Below are 12,274 nucleotides of genomic sequence, written 5' to 3' on the forward strand. Positions count from 1 at the left end.
TCTGGTCAAAATAGGCATGCGGATATGTGCCAGAGGTGTGCCTGTCGCGATTGGCGGCGTGACAGGCTCCAAGTCAGGGATATCAACGTAGAAGACTTCTAAAGGAGAGGTAATGCACGTAATCTCTTGCCGACCTGCTACTAGTAGCTTGTTAGTAGCCGAATCCGGTGGATCAATATAGCCACTCTAGTTGTAGCCTTTAACCACTGCACTAAGTATTATCTTTGCGTCGTGTTGGATCAACGTTGTGAACACGTGTAACCTGACACACGAATCAAGCTGTCTAGCAAGTGGGAGGATATGGAGCGTAGGATACGTCGGATTGCTCATTATAGGAAATATAATAGAAAAACAAAGGATGGAGCCCCTAAACAAGACATCAGAAGCGAGATAGACCCCCTTGTTTTGCTAGGTCGCTATATCGATGTGGTCCAGTTCGACTACTAGCTGTATTAGTGTGCGTATGTATCTACACGAGTATTATCGTATATATTAAAGACCCAACGAATATGTCGGTAGACTAAGGAGATGGAAACAAACGGCTGGAATTATCTGATGCGTAAAAGTTAGCTAGAGCAGCGTCTTGAATAAACAGTGTCCCCACCACACCAAGAAAAAAAAAAGAAACCAAGCGAACCAAAAGACAAAGAACAAACACGTCAATACATCCATGAAATAATTGTCAGTTTAGATTTCAACCACATTTACAAAGTTCTAGGAACTTGAGCCAAGGGCGGAATTCCATCCGACATCGCGTAATCTGCAACACCCGGAGGAGTTGGATAGGCCCGTGGTTGGTTTGCATGCAGAGTCATGGTCTTTGGATGAGCTTCTATTTGGTACATCCTCCCATCGTCATACGGGCGTCGGTTATAGGAGGCCAGTGACATGCATTGACGCTTAGCCGGCCCTGTATAATAGCTAGAGTTCTGACTCGCTGCGACTGGGTAGCCCCTTGAGATATTCCCAGGTATCTGGAATGAAGAATAATCTGGGGAACGGAAAAGAGCCAGGTCTGAATAATCTTCCAGTCCCTGGAGATGTCGCTTTATACATGTCCGCGGCTTCTTTCGGAGTTTTAACTTTACACCCTGGTCTGCGAAAAGTGTGGACAGGGAAGTCGACTCTGTCATTCCAGGGAAGCTCTTCGGGGGAGACACCGTGAAGCGGTCCGAGATGATGGATGTCAGGTAAGTGACTATACCGTTTCTCATTTCACAAAGTGTCAACTTCAGCCTAAAATCTCCCTCGACTTTCACAAACAGGTCCCCAAATACAAAGAAGCCCCCAACGCTGTCGTCCTCGTCCTTTAGCCGGTGGAGTGACGAGACCAGAGTGCCAGTCAAAGCCGTTGATGGCGGTACGGGAGCCGGAATGTCATTTAAAGGGTCGAACAAGCTGCAACACATAAAATAGTAGGGACTTTGCAGATAGTGCTGCGCGAGGTAAGTTCCCGCCTCTCTTACTCGCAGCTGTACTATCGGTTGGGGGTCGACTGGTTTGCGTCCTTTCTCCTTCACACCGGCTACGCACGCCCGTGTGGGCTGCTGGCGGATAATTAATTCAAAGTCAGAGCTGAGGGACGGCATTGTCAGCCCGAAGACCTGGAGGATTGTGAGGGTCTTGAGAAAGAAGCGTGTCAGGAGCCGTCGAGGCAGTTAAGAAGGCGAGATATTGAAGGAGACAATCTGAAAGGGAAGGAGAGCCAAAGGGTCCAAATCGTGATATACGTGGAGAGGAATGTGAGTAACTATGGATAAAGTAGTATGATACTCAGGGGAAGACGAGTTGGAAGAGACGGTAGAGAGAGAGGTCCTGTGGTTCTTAGAACAAGAGGACTCTGGAACCTGTTGCCTGACCTAGAGGTCATGGTGTCAGAGTGACATTACTATGACTATGTAAGTAGAAACTAATAGTTGCCACTGGAAGCCTGATTTTCCGGAGAAATCACCATGTAGATGTCAGGCCCACGAAGAATAAGCTATTCTTCGGTAAAGCTATTTGGCGGGGCCCTAGATGCAGGTACGTAATCTCGTAAATCATGGAAATACTCATCTATGGTTGTATTTTCCACGCTTTGTACGGTCGAAACTAGGTATTGATTGAAGATATGTATATCGTATGGCTTCCAATATTCGGCCTCACGTCACAAATCTACGGTTCTTGAAGCATCATGGACCAGGGAAAGGCCTGGTCCATTGTAACGTACTGATCTCGAATCAGATGAATTTGGGGCTCTGGTCAGGGGTAGTATATTGTTTATCTATTTTCATTCACGGCCATATAGTGACTAGATCAGTAGCTCACCCACATTCTATCATATGCTCCACGGCTGAGTGAAGTGGGCAGTCCAATTTGTCTATTAGCAATGCGGCCTCCCCACGAAAGACCCCCCGGTATCATCTATATTGATGCAGCGGGTTGCGAGATGTCGGACCTGGTCCCTAAGTTGGGACTTTTCCATACGTATAGTGCGCCAATGCGGTTCTCTGTGTTAGAGCGCTTTATAGATTTTCATAATACCAGTCTGTGGGCAGTTTGGCATGGATAAATATATCAAGAAAACATAGTAACTCCAAATTAGATAGTCATCAGAAAAATGACCGTTACGAAAGGACATGACAAAAGAAAATGCGCTGGCTAGCCAAAGCAAATCCGCACCTGCAGAGGAGAATGGCTATCGGATGAGTGCTGCCTGTCAATGATCTGCCCCCACCAAACATTCTCGAAGCCGTTTGTCTTTTGCTCAGCCCATACCGCTTCTAGTAGTGGCATGGTGGTGCTGAACATGTGGTATCTTGTCCTATCATTCCAAGACGCACAGAGATTTAATATCTTCCTGTGCGATGAGGGGGCTTGCAATTCACATCCTGCAAAGAAGAGCGGCAGCAAGGCCTGTCTGGAGATCATGCATTTGTCGCGGCAGGCAAAGACATGGTCCATTATAGTTCTTGCGCGGTACAAGATATGAAACGGGACACTACACCCGGGCATCCACCGGAAAACCCTATATAGATAGAGGAGGAGCCCGTTTCTCCAAGCTTCAGCGCAGTGCATATTGTCTACGTCTTGCTGCATGCTCTCTTCGTTGTGAAAGGCGGTAACTGGCGAAATATGATGCCACGACTCAAGTGATTTTTCAAGTGCGGATAGGAGCGTCGTATCAAACGTAGTGTACTGGTTTAAGGACGATCTTCGCTGTTCTGCAGCTAATCGTGCTAGTTGCATCACTACCTTCACAAGACTGAGTGGACATCCGCATAGACGGAAAAAGTCCCACTCTTGGCCGTTGTACCCTGACATAAGGGCTTCAAAATAAGCATAAGGGAGCACACAATCTTCCCTGTTGACCAGACTTGTGATCGCATCCCACCTGGCCAGTCAGCTACAGTTCGTTAAGGAAGAAGGCGGGTTCCAAGTACCATAACAGTATTCCTATTTGCACTTGTGTCCTAGCGGAGGTGGCCCACTTCTCGATGCCGCCGCAAGCTTCGAAAAGGCCGTATGCTCCCAGGAGATGGGTTCGCCAAGTTCCAAGGGCAGACTGGGTTTCCTAGAATCCCGAGTCAATGAGGAACTTACTCAACGTATGTGAAGTCGCGACTAACATCTAGTGAAAACAGGATGATAATGGTATCAAGGATAGATTCTCTATGTTTTGTACTGTTGTACTTGTCAAGGTTCTGGCGGAGTGACTGAAGTGCGGCATGACGATGGGTGTCGGTGGATGTGCTTTCGAGATGGTGACCAGCTAAAGCCATCACCGCATGGACGAGGAACATGGGTTTGGGAACCGAGCTTTCTCGGTACTAGAAGGGGTTCATTTTGAAGTCAGATGTTAGTGGGATTCGGCAAAATTCCATATTATCTTTCAGGCCTGAATTAGCAAGCCATGCATGAGTAGACTTAGAGTGGACATACATCGTTCAAGGATATTGTAGTACCGCTGACCAAGGGTACTGTATAAGACACTGGATGGTATTGAGGTGGGAATGAACAATTCTTCACATTGAGCATTGAGGCTAGGTAGACTGCACTCAGCCTTTTCAGCTTCGCATTCGGCCAGAGACGTGGACAAATGGCCGGGTATACATTGATTTATGCTGTCGCGTGCATACGAGGGGCGCTCCGTAGTGGCTCCTTGGCTTGACTTCAAGTCAGGACTGCTGATACTAGACCTTGTAGAAGAATTATTGGATCTTTGATCAAGAGAACATAGATTATCTTTTACCGACTGTATAGAGGGCCGGTCCTGGGCCGGATGCTCTACGATAAATTCGAGTTGGTGAGGGTTGGCATTAGGCCGGCGGGTCCTCGACCGTCTGACTGGTTTTTTAGACAGGGAAAACACCGGTTGCCAAGAGAGCTGAAGTTCCCTCATACTATTCAGTAGGTAGCAAGCGTACGAATTGAGCGAGACTGGCCAAGGAAGGCTTGATTATCGATGCTCTGCAACGATGACAATTCATCCGGATTAATCGTGAATTCCGATCCGAGATCACCCTTACCCGTTTAGGCCACTTGCCTATTTGGGACGATTGCCTGTTTGGGTATTCCGGAGTCCACTCCAGGCTCATGAATATAAGGATCTGCCGAGAGTCCCTCGATATAACTCTTGTTGACCATTCTTGCTAGCTCAGTGCTAGTATTCTCGGTGCAGAGCTGCTAATCTTCCCATCCAATTGACACTTACCAGTGATCTCTTTCACCGGATGTCATTGAACCCTAAAGGATATTATACGAGGGTATAGGTACAGCAATATATCAAGATTCCTTAACACCGAGGAAATTGTCAAGGTCATTCGGAATGAATGGTATTCAATTAGCCAAGTATTCGGACTCTATACCGGAAGGTTCGTCAGCCCCATAGACGATATATTTCTTGTTTCGCTTAACCTACTGACTATAGAAATACAGGGCCGACATATAGTGCAGATGTTACAATAATCAGCTGGAATGGACCAGATGATCCACAGGACCCTTTCAACTGGCCTCTGTGGAAGAAGTGGTGGGCGACTGGACTAGGTCTCCTCGCGAGTTTTGTTTGCTCGATGAACGGAACGATCCTATCTGTTGCCCACCAGGATATCAGTGAAGAATTCCATATTTCTAATGCGACATTCCCAAATTCCTACTGGCTGACCACTTCCTGGGGCTTAGGGGCCGCTTTGTGTCCGCTGATCTTATTCCCTACCATGGAGGACTTCGGAGTGCGGCCGGTACTTCTCGGTACCTACTTCGTTTTCGCTTGTCTCCTGGTCCCAGTGGGGTTTGCCCATAACTATGCAACTTTGATGGTTGTTCGCTTCTTCAGTGGCGGATGTGTTCCACTCATGAGCGATGCAGTTGCTAGCATAGCATCGAATGTTTTCCACGGGAATCGAGCCAGAAGTATCCCGATCAGTCTCTACGTCACTGTATATCTTTCGTCAACAAGCATAGGCCCAGTCGTCGGCGCGACCATACTACAGTTCCTCCCTTGGCGTTGGACAGGTCACATGGAAACAATCTGGACCGCAGCAGTGCTCCCAATCTTTGCTCTCGGCCTTCCCGAATCTCGAGGATCAGTGATTCTCCACGCTAAGGCTAAATCCCTCCGTTCAGACGGCAAGAACGCGTATACAGCAGCAGAACTAGAGCTAGACCGTACGCCATTGTACCAACTCGTCATCAAAAGCATGAAGCGACCATTATACATGCTTCTTACAGAATGGGTGGTGTTTGTAGCTGCTCTTTGGGCAGCGTTCAGCCTCGGAACGATTTATCTCTTTACCCAGTCCGTCGAACAGGTTTATGCAGAGCTTTACGGCTGGGATGCGGTCAAGGCGGGGTATGTACAAGGTGCTATTGTGATAGGCGAAATCCTCGGCTGTGTACTCTGCATATCTACCAATCATTGGTATCATGACTCCGCTTCCCGGAATGTCGAGATACCCGGCGTACCCATCCCCGAAGCCAGGCTATACCCATCGATCATCGGGGGCTTCTTCGGGGTCACCGGAGGGATGTTTGTGTATGGATGGACTTCATACCCCTCCATACATTGGATGGCACCGACAGTTGGCCTAGCCATGGTGGGCTTCGGAACCACCGCTGTTATAATAGGCAATGCAAACTACCTGATAGACGCGTATAGTAAGTATGCGGCCAGCGCTCTTGGGGCGGTCGGCCTTGTGGAGAATGTTGCCATCGCTTTTCTTCCACTCGCCACTACAGCCATGTACAGAGACCTTGGGTTTCAATGGGCTAGTTCAGTTCTTGCATTCGTATCGTTGGCGCTGGCTGCAACCCCGCTCGTGATGCTCCAATGGGGGGCGGTCATCAGGGCTCGAAGCCCATTTATGAGAGAAGTTATTATTGACAGGCGAAGTGGCAGCGTCGAGTCAGCCAATATGTGATTGCTCTCACTAATCCTCACTTTATTTGGCCTTGATTGCCACCGATTGCATACTCCGGGGTATGTGGGCATGGTGTGCTATTCTTCGGTATTAGGCTCGGTATAAATTGCTCACCCCTTGCTTGACTCTCTCGGGTCTCGGTTCTAGGAGGCCTTGTTTCTGTACTATTTTTTTGGAGGATTACTCAAGTGGTGTACACTACCAATATATATCTGTGCTAAGAAAGCACTCGTCTCTATGTAAACTAATTTTGATTAGTAATTATCTGGCCACTCTCACAGTTTTTATTTGTATTCCTTGACGTGTATGGGAATCATTGAGATGACGAAACGGCGAAGTGGTCGAGTACTATTCTAAGTATACTCATTACATAGGGTCGGGTTGAAAAAGGATGTCAAAGATGCATTTGGACATCCAGCTAAACCTTTTCAGGTTAGCCCCTGGCGAATCCTGGTAACAAGGGAGCGCTAAAGCGGTCGAACTCAGGCGGTGAATTCCATCTTCATTTCTGACAAGCTTTCAGAATCAGCAAAACAATAAACCAATAATACTCTGTGGAATGTAGAGAGGCTTGGCCTTCTCCAAACCAGGGAGCTACCAAGAGGTGGATTGGGTTACTAGTAATTGTCAGATTGAGGGCAAAACAAGCAGCAATGGCAAGCCTATGTGTATGGTGACCTTAGGGTTGCTCTGACTATAGTATTTAACTTCGTGACTACCATAGCAAGACCGTCATTAACTCGAGTGTTGCTAACACAGTCAACATAGGTGGGAAAGATCTTTCAGGACCATGAACGGCCTGTATTATGTTATGAAATGAAGGTAGAGAAATAGGGAAACGTGTTCAAAGATGGCGGTTAGGTTAACTTAATAAAGCATGAGTCTTGACTTCATCGCTCACTATAACGCCGTTAGTTCCTACCCGTCCCTTTTACCTGGGCAAGGTCTTTTACTCCCCCTTCACGTCTTTGGAGACACCATCGTTGCTATCCCTCGGGATAAGCGCATACTGCTCTTGCACCAGCAAATTCACACCGGGGCCCTTGAACACATGTCTCTGCCATAGACACCAAGCCATGAGTGTGTATGCGGCAAAGGCCAGTATGACTACACTACAAGAAAATTTAAATTAGTATTCCTGTCCTATAGGTAATGATAAGGAACGAAACCAGATAGCGGTTGTCACAGCAAAGCCTCTCTTACCTAACCCAATTCATGTTAGAAGCAGTGACGGGCAGTGTAGTCGGAAAGCAGGCCACGACATCCAAGAAAGCAACCCACAAACAACTCGTAACGTTCACCAGCTGGCCCCATTTCCCAAGGTCAAAGGGCCGCCCTGGAAGCACTGTGGAACGGCCTCTCCAGGCCAGGATACCCTGAGGGATGACATATGAAGTCATCATAAAAACGATATTGGCGCTGACCATAGATGTGAACGCCGTCGTTGATCCTACATAGATCAGCCCGTAGAGCTAGGACAGTCAGCCATGTTGCCATCGCATGGATTGGTGGAGGAGGCCCCCTACCGTAGTGAAAATAGCTGACAGAACGGCAGCGTTAACAGGCATCTGGAACTGAGGATGAATTCGCGACCACCAAGTCGACAGGGGATAGCAGTTGTCTCTTGACGCGGCCCAGATTTGGCGGCTCGATCCTGTGATGTTCGCGACTGCGCATCCGAACAAGCAAAATGAGAATGCCGCTAGGAGGATAATGGTGAGGGCTTTGCTGCCGGTTGCTTGGTAATAAATCTCGATTAAACCGATCCCGCTTGGCGGGTTCACGACTTTCTCAATGTCAACAATGACATACATGCATGCCACCGCGAATGGCCATGCTGCCGACGTCAGCTTCTTCATCTATTAATGTGGATTTATTTTCAATTGCGGAGTGGTACCTGTTACTAGTCCAATTATAATCGGGTATACCTGCATGTTTCCGAGAATCAGTCTTGACGTGCATAACGAGTTCAAATATGGTACTCAGACGCATACTATCACCTTGGGTGCATTGGTTGCTGGTGAAGGAATCTCCTCTGCGAGATGGGCACCTGCATCGGTGCCCATAAAACCATAGGTATTGTTCAGCAAGCACAAAATGAGAAGGAATCCCCTGACATATGACTGGTTGGAGCTCTTCAGATCCGCAAATACCCATGTTGTGGACTGGAAGTTGGGGGCCGCACATCCCAGGATAATAACGACGCTTATTAAAAGCGTCGATAATGAGAAGTAGACTTCAGAATAATCTCAGCAGGGCATGTCGTCGGACTGCATATCTTTGACTTACGCAAAAGTCTGTTGAATGTGGGGAGAAGGCGGGTCCCAAATATATTAAATGCGACGGCGAGCCACAGAACGGATGTATAACATAGCCATTGGTGCCATGGACTGACGGTATAACCCTCAACGCACAGGTGGAGCATAGCTAACACCATAGCTGCAACAAAGTTGCACACACTCGCTAGCCCGAGCCACCACCCGCAGGTACTTACACAAGCTGACCTAGATATAAAGAAGGGCGACAAATAAGCATAGAACTTGAGAAGGCGTGGTAGACTCGATCTTTACTTGCATGTACGAAGCGAAGGGTGCCCAGTCTGAACGCGCAACACGAAACGACCAATAATACTGCGCCCCCGAGTTTGGATACGCCGATACGAGCTCTGCCATGCCGAGCGAGACGACGAGGTTCATCAGGGCGGCAATGATTAATGTCCAAATCGTGCCAGATGAGGATGCCTCCGCGAGGCTTGTCTCAATGGCGCTTCCAAAGCCATTCCAAGTTGCTGTCATGGCGAACCCGAGAGACAAAAGGGATAGGGGCGAGAAGCGCCGGGGCATTGCCCGAGTATATCCTTGGGCCTCCAATGCCTGGTCATCAACGTTGTTCTGATTGTCCATTGTGTTACTGAAGCGTGACGGGTGGATCGACTCGCGTTAGAATGCGACGTCTTGGAGCCTAGACAAGCGCGTCCCTGATTTACATTCTTCACTTAGCACAATGCCGATCAGGTGAGCATCATTTCTTGGCTCCGGGGAACGTACTTTTGTCATGCAATGACCCTGTTTTGTCTAATGTTACTTCATTTTACATATTCGCCACGTCAGTAAAATGAAAATCTGTAAGCAAGCAAAAGTTCAAACGGCTCGCTCGAGGCTGACGCACAAAGCGGGCCGCCATGTCTGGCATCATCTTTAACTGCAGTGGGAGTGGCGGAAGTATGGGCCAAAGGCCAATGTTAGTCGGTATGATGTGATTCGGTCACAAAATCATACCGAGACCGAAGCTAAAGTCGGTGTTAATATCAGCCTTTGCAGCTGGAGAATGACCTATCCCGTTAGTGTGGAGCTATGTAGGGTGTGAAGATCGACCAGAACTTAACCTTAACCCTTCGTTGGTTACTATACATTTTAGTCAATTCAGCATCGAATAGGCCGCTCTCAACTGTTAGCCAGATTTACTTCGCTTATAAACCTTTCGTTGGCACCCTAAGTATTGGGACCAGCAAAGATCGACCATCGACTGACCCACACTTCTACATCAAGTAAGTCTTAACACCGAAGGAACGGCACTCAAGCCAAGGTTCTCTTTCGGGTCCCATACTAATGTCCGAATGCACATGAGCCTTGAAGCATGCCCTCGCCAAGGACAATAAGTATCTTTTGTACTATAAAAGGGCGTTGCGCTGGCTTGCTGAATACCTAGACATCCACTATCATCACCTAATACAAAACATTACTGTCATCTAATAACAAGTGATCTACAGGCTACTGAGTCACTCTTTCGTAAATGACAATAGAATCATGACATCCGAAATTCAGACGAAGTTCCTTGTCGTGGGCGCTGGACCTGCTGGGTTAGCGTTGGCGGCCTTCTTAGGCCAACACGGTGAATACCCCTAATCAACGTATTTCGATAAACAGACGTACTAACCTCATGTGCGTAGGTCTAGATGGCCTTGTTATTGCTAAGGCATCTAGCACTGCCGATACTCCAAGGGCTCACAGCTTCAACCCTTTCGCTTTCGGTGCGTGCGTCTGACTGAGGTTGGTTACTTGGTCAACTAACCTAGGCTCAGAATGTCTTCGCGACATTGGCATTGAGGACAAAGCCCTCCAGCAGGCCGTACGTGGCCGCACTCTTCAATCCATGCGCTGGTCCCGAACCATGGTTGGCGAGGAGTATGGAAAGGTGCTTGCATGGGGTGAACATCCGTCCACCGTGGTAAGAGTTGCGCTCCCAGGGGGGCAGAGAGGCGAATGCGGAAACCTTGAACTAATGCGCCCTGGCTATAGACCCATACATTTGGCCTCACCCCCTGTGAATATGCCGAATTTTCGCAGTCAGAACTGGAACCGCTTTTAGTCCGATACGCCTCACACCACAACTTCGACGTACGTTTTTCCACGGAGCTCGTGGCTATTGAACGTCTCGAAGGCGTTAGCGGACATACGCAATATCTTTGCACAGTCCACGACCTTCTTTTGAACACCACAATCAAGATCCAAACCCGCTATCTTTTCGGTGCAGATGGTGCGCGGAGCCACATAGCTCGGTCGCTGAACTTCAGCTTTACCAGCAAGCCCAGCGGAGGTAAAGCTTGTAACATTCTGCTACGCGCGGACCTAGGTCATATAATGAACAAGGAGCGTCACGCTGCTCTGCACTGGATCTTGAAGCCCGATCGCACCACGTTCCCCGGCCTCGTAGCTCACCTACGCATGGTCGAGCCCTGGAAGAAATGGGTGATGGTCGGCTTTGGTGCCAAAGGTACCGACCCATTCGAAGGACTAACGCCTGAGAGTCCGGAGCTCGTCGACTGTGTGCGTGAGATTATTGGGGATGACTCGGTCGACGTCGAGATCCTGCGAATGGACCCGTGGACTGTTCGTCAGAGTGTCGCCGACCACTACTCGTTCGACGACACAGATGTCTTTTTGCTTGGCGACGCCGCGCATCGCCATCCACCCGCGTATGGCTTGGGCAGCAATACATGTGTGCAGGATGCGTATAATCTTGGGTGGAAAATTGCCTATGTATCAAAAGGTTTTGCGGGTCCCGGGCTCCTGAAATCATACAGCCAGGAGCGCCAGCCCGTCGGTGCTATGCTTGTCCACAATGCTAACCAGGGCCTTCACTCGCAGTTTGGGGTCTGGGAAGCAGTGGGTATGTTCGCCCCCAGCCGTGAAGAGGGGGCGCAGCAACTCGCCAAGCTCTTTCAAGCTACAGACGAAGGGGCGGCCTCCCGCGAGAAAGTCCGGACCGCTATGGAGCACGTTGAAGAGGAGCTCCATAGTTGGGGTGCTGCCTACAACCAGTGGTACGTATCCACAGCCGTGTATCTCGAGGACGAAGGCTCTGCTAGGCCCACATTGCATGGAAATCCGATCACCGAGCCACAAGTCACGACCTACCCAGGAAGCCGACTTCCGCATGCCTGGTTGGATGTCGCTACTCGCCAGAAAATGATTTCGACTCATGACCTTGCTGGGAAAGGTGCCTTCTGCCTGCTCTTCGGAATTGGCGGCGGCGGTTGGAAGGAGGCTGCCATCAACATTAGCCGAATTACGGGAATTCCCATCAATGCTTATGGGATTGGCTTCGGCCTTGATTATAGCGACGTCCATCGTGAGTGGTATGCAAAGCGTGGCGTGGAGGAGAGTGGTTGTGTTTTGGTACGACCTGACAGATTCGTGGCCTGGAGATCTCCCAAGGCGGCTGCAGACTGCGAGGCCAAGCTGATGGACGTCCTCAATAAGGTATTGTCAAGAGAGGGGCTTTAAATAGAGGTACGACGGGCTTCAGGGTACGGTTCAAATCTACATTTCGTTGGGTTGATCCAATAATCCTTGAATATTATTAGAAGGTACTGC

General features: G+C 49.0%; 5 protein-coding genes across 5 annotated transcripts; 2 read left to right on the plus strand and 3 right to left on the minus strand.

Annotated features, from left to right (window-relative positions):
- Nucleotides 1-661: 661 nt before the first annotated feature.
- Nucleotides 662-1,589, minus strand: BDV27DRAFT_168917 (velvet factor family protein; the record flags this gene model as incomplete). Its single annotated transcript, XM_032074895.1, has 1 exon — nt 662-1,589. One exon carries the CDS (start codon nt 1,587-1,589, stop codon nt 705-707), a length of 885 nt encoding a protein of 294 aa, XP_031931004.1. The 3' UTR covers nt 662-704.
- Nucleotides 1,590-2,326: 737 nt separating this feature from the next.
- Nucleotides 2,327-4,406, minus strand: BDV27DRAFT_123182 (transcription factor domain-containing protein). Its single transcript, XM_032065804.1, has 4 exons — nt 3,922-4,406; nt 3,609-3,809; nt 3,423-3,553; nt 2,327-3,373 (listed from the first exon to the last, which is right to left on the minus strand). The coding sequence occupies exons 1-4, from the start codon at nt 4,015-4,017 to the stop codon at nt 2,641-2,643; spliced, it is 1,161 nt and encodes a 386-aa protein (XP_031931005.1). The 5' UTR covers nt 4,018-4,406; the 3' UTR covers nt 2,327-2,640.
- Nucleotides 4,407-4,641: 235 nt separating this feature from the next.
- BDV27DRAFT_168921 (major facilitator superfamily domain-containing protein) lies at nt 4,642-6,470 on the plus strand. The gene is made up of 2 exons (XM_032074896.1): nt 4,642-4,853; nt 4,918-6,470. Exons 1-2 carry the CDS (start codon nt 4,808-4,810, stop codon nt 6,396-6,398), a joined length of 1,527 nt encoding a protein of 508 aa, XP_031931006.1. The 5' UTR covers nt 4,642-4,807; the 3' UTR covers nt 6,399-6,470.
- Nucleotides 6,471-7,347: 877 nt separating this feature from the next.
- On the minus strand, nt 7,348-9,301 carry BDV27DRAFT_168923 (amino acid/polyamine transporter I; the record flags this gene model as incomplete). Its single annotated transcript, XM_032074897.1, has 7 exons — nt 7,348-7,510; nt 7,602-7,870; nt 7,925-8,235; nt 8,296-8,326; nt 8,393-8,634; nt 8,688-8,902; nt 8,979-9,301. 7 exons carry the CDS (start codon nt 9,299-9,301, stop codon nt 7,348-7,350), a joined length of 1,554 nt encoding a protein of 517 aa, XP_031931007.1.
- Nucleotides 9,302-10,204: 903 nt separating this feature from the next.
- BDV27DRAFT_168924 (FAD binding domain-containing protein) lies at nt 10,205-12,184 on the plus strand (the record flags this gene model as incomplete). The annotated part of the gene is made up of 4 exons (XM_032074898.1): nt 10,205-10,289; nt 10,348-10,428; nt 10,480-10,625; nt 10,697-12,184. The coding sequence occupies 4 exons, from the start codon at nt 10,205-10,207 to the stop codon at nt 12,182-12,184; spliced, it is 1,800 nt and encodes a 599-aa protein (XP_031931008.1).
- Between the last annotated feature and the right edge of the window lie 90 nt (nt 12,185-12,274).

Source organism: Aspergillus caelatus (genome assembly GCF_009193585.1).
Source record: "Aspergillus caelatus strain CBS 763.97 unplaced genomic scaffold BDV27scaffold_29, whole genome shotgun sequence".
Classification (NCBI taxonomy): Eukaryota; Fungi; Ascomycota; class Eurotiomycetes; order Eurotiales; family Aspergillaceae; genus Aspergillus; species Aspergillus caelatus.

Coding starts and splice junctions, on each gene's coding strand:
- BDV27DRAFT_123182 (XM_032065804.1), bottom strand. CDS start 4,017: ATGCTCAATGTGAAGAATTGTTCATTCCCACCTCAATACCATCCAGTG. Junction 3,810..3,921: donor CTACAATATCCTTGAACGAT/GTATGTCCACTC, acceptor AACCCCTTCTAG/TACCGAGAAAGCTCGGTTCC. Junction 3,374..3,422: donor CAAATAGGAATACTGTTATG/GTACTTGGAACC, acceptor CTGACTGGCCAG/GTGGGATGCGATCACAAGTC.
- BDV27DRAFT_168921 (XM_032074896.1), top strand. CDS start 4,808: ATGAATGGTATTCAATTAGCCAAGTATTCGGACTCTATACCGGAAG. Junction 4,854..4,917: donor TTCGGACTCTATACCGGAAG/GTTCGTCAGCCC, acceptor ATAGAAATACAG/GGCCGACATATAGTGCAGAT.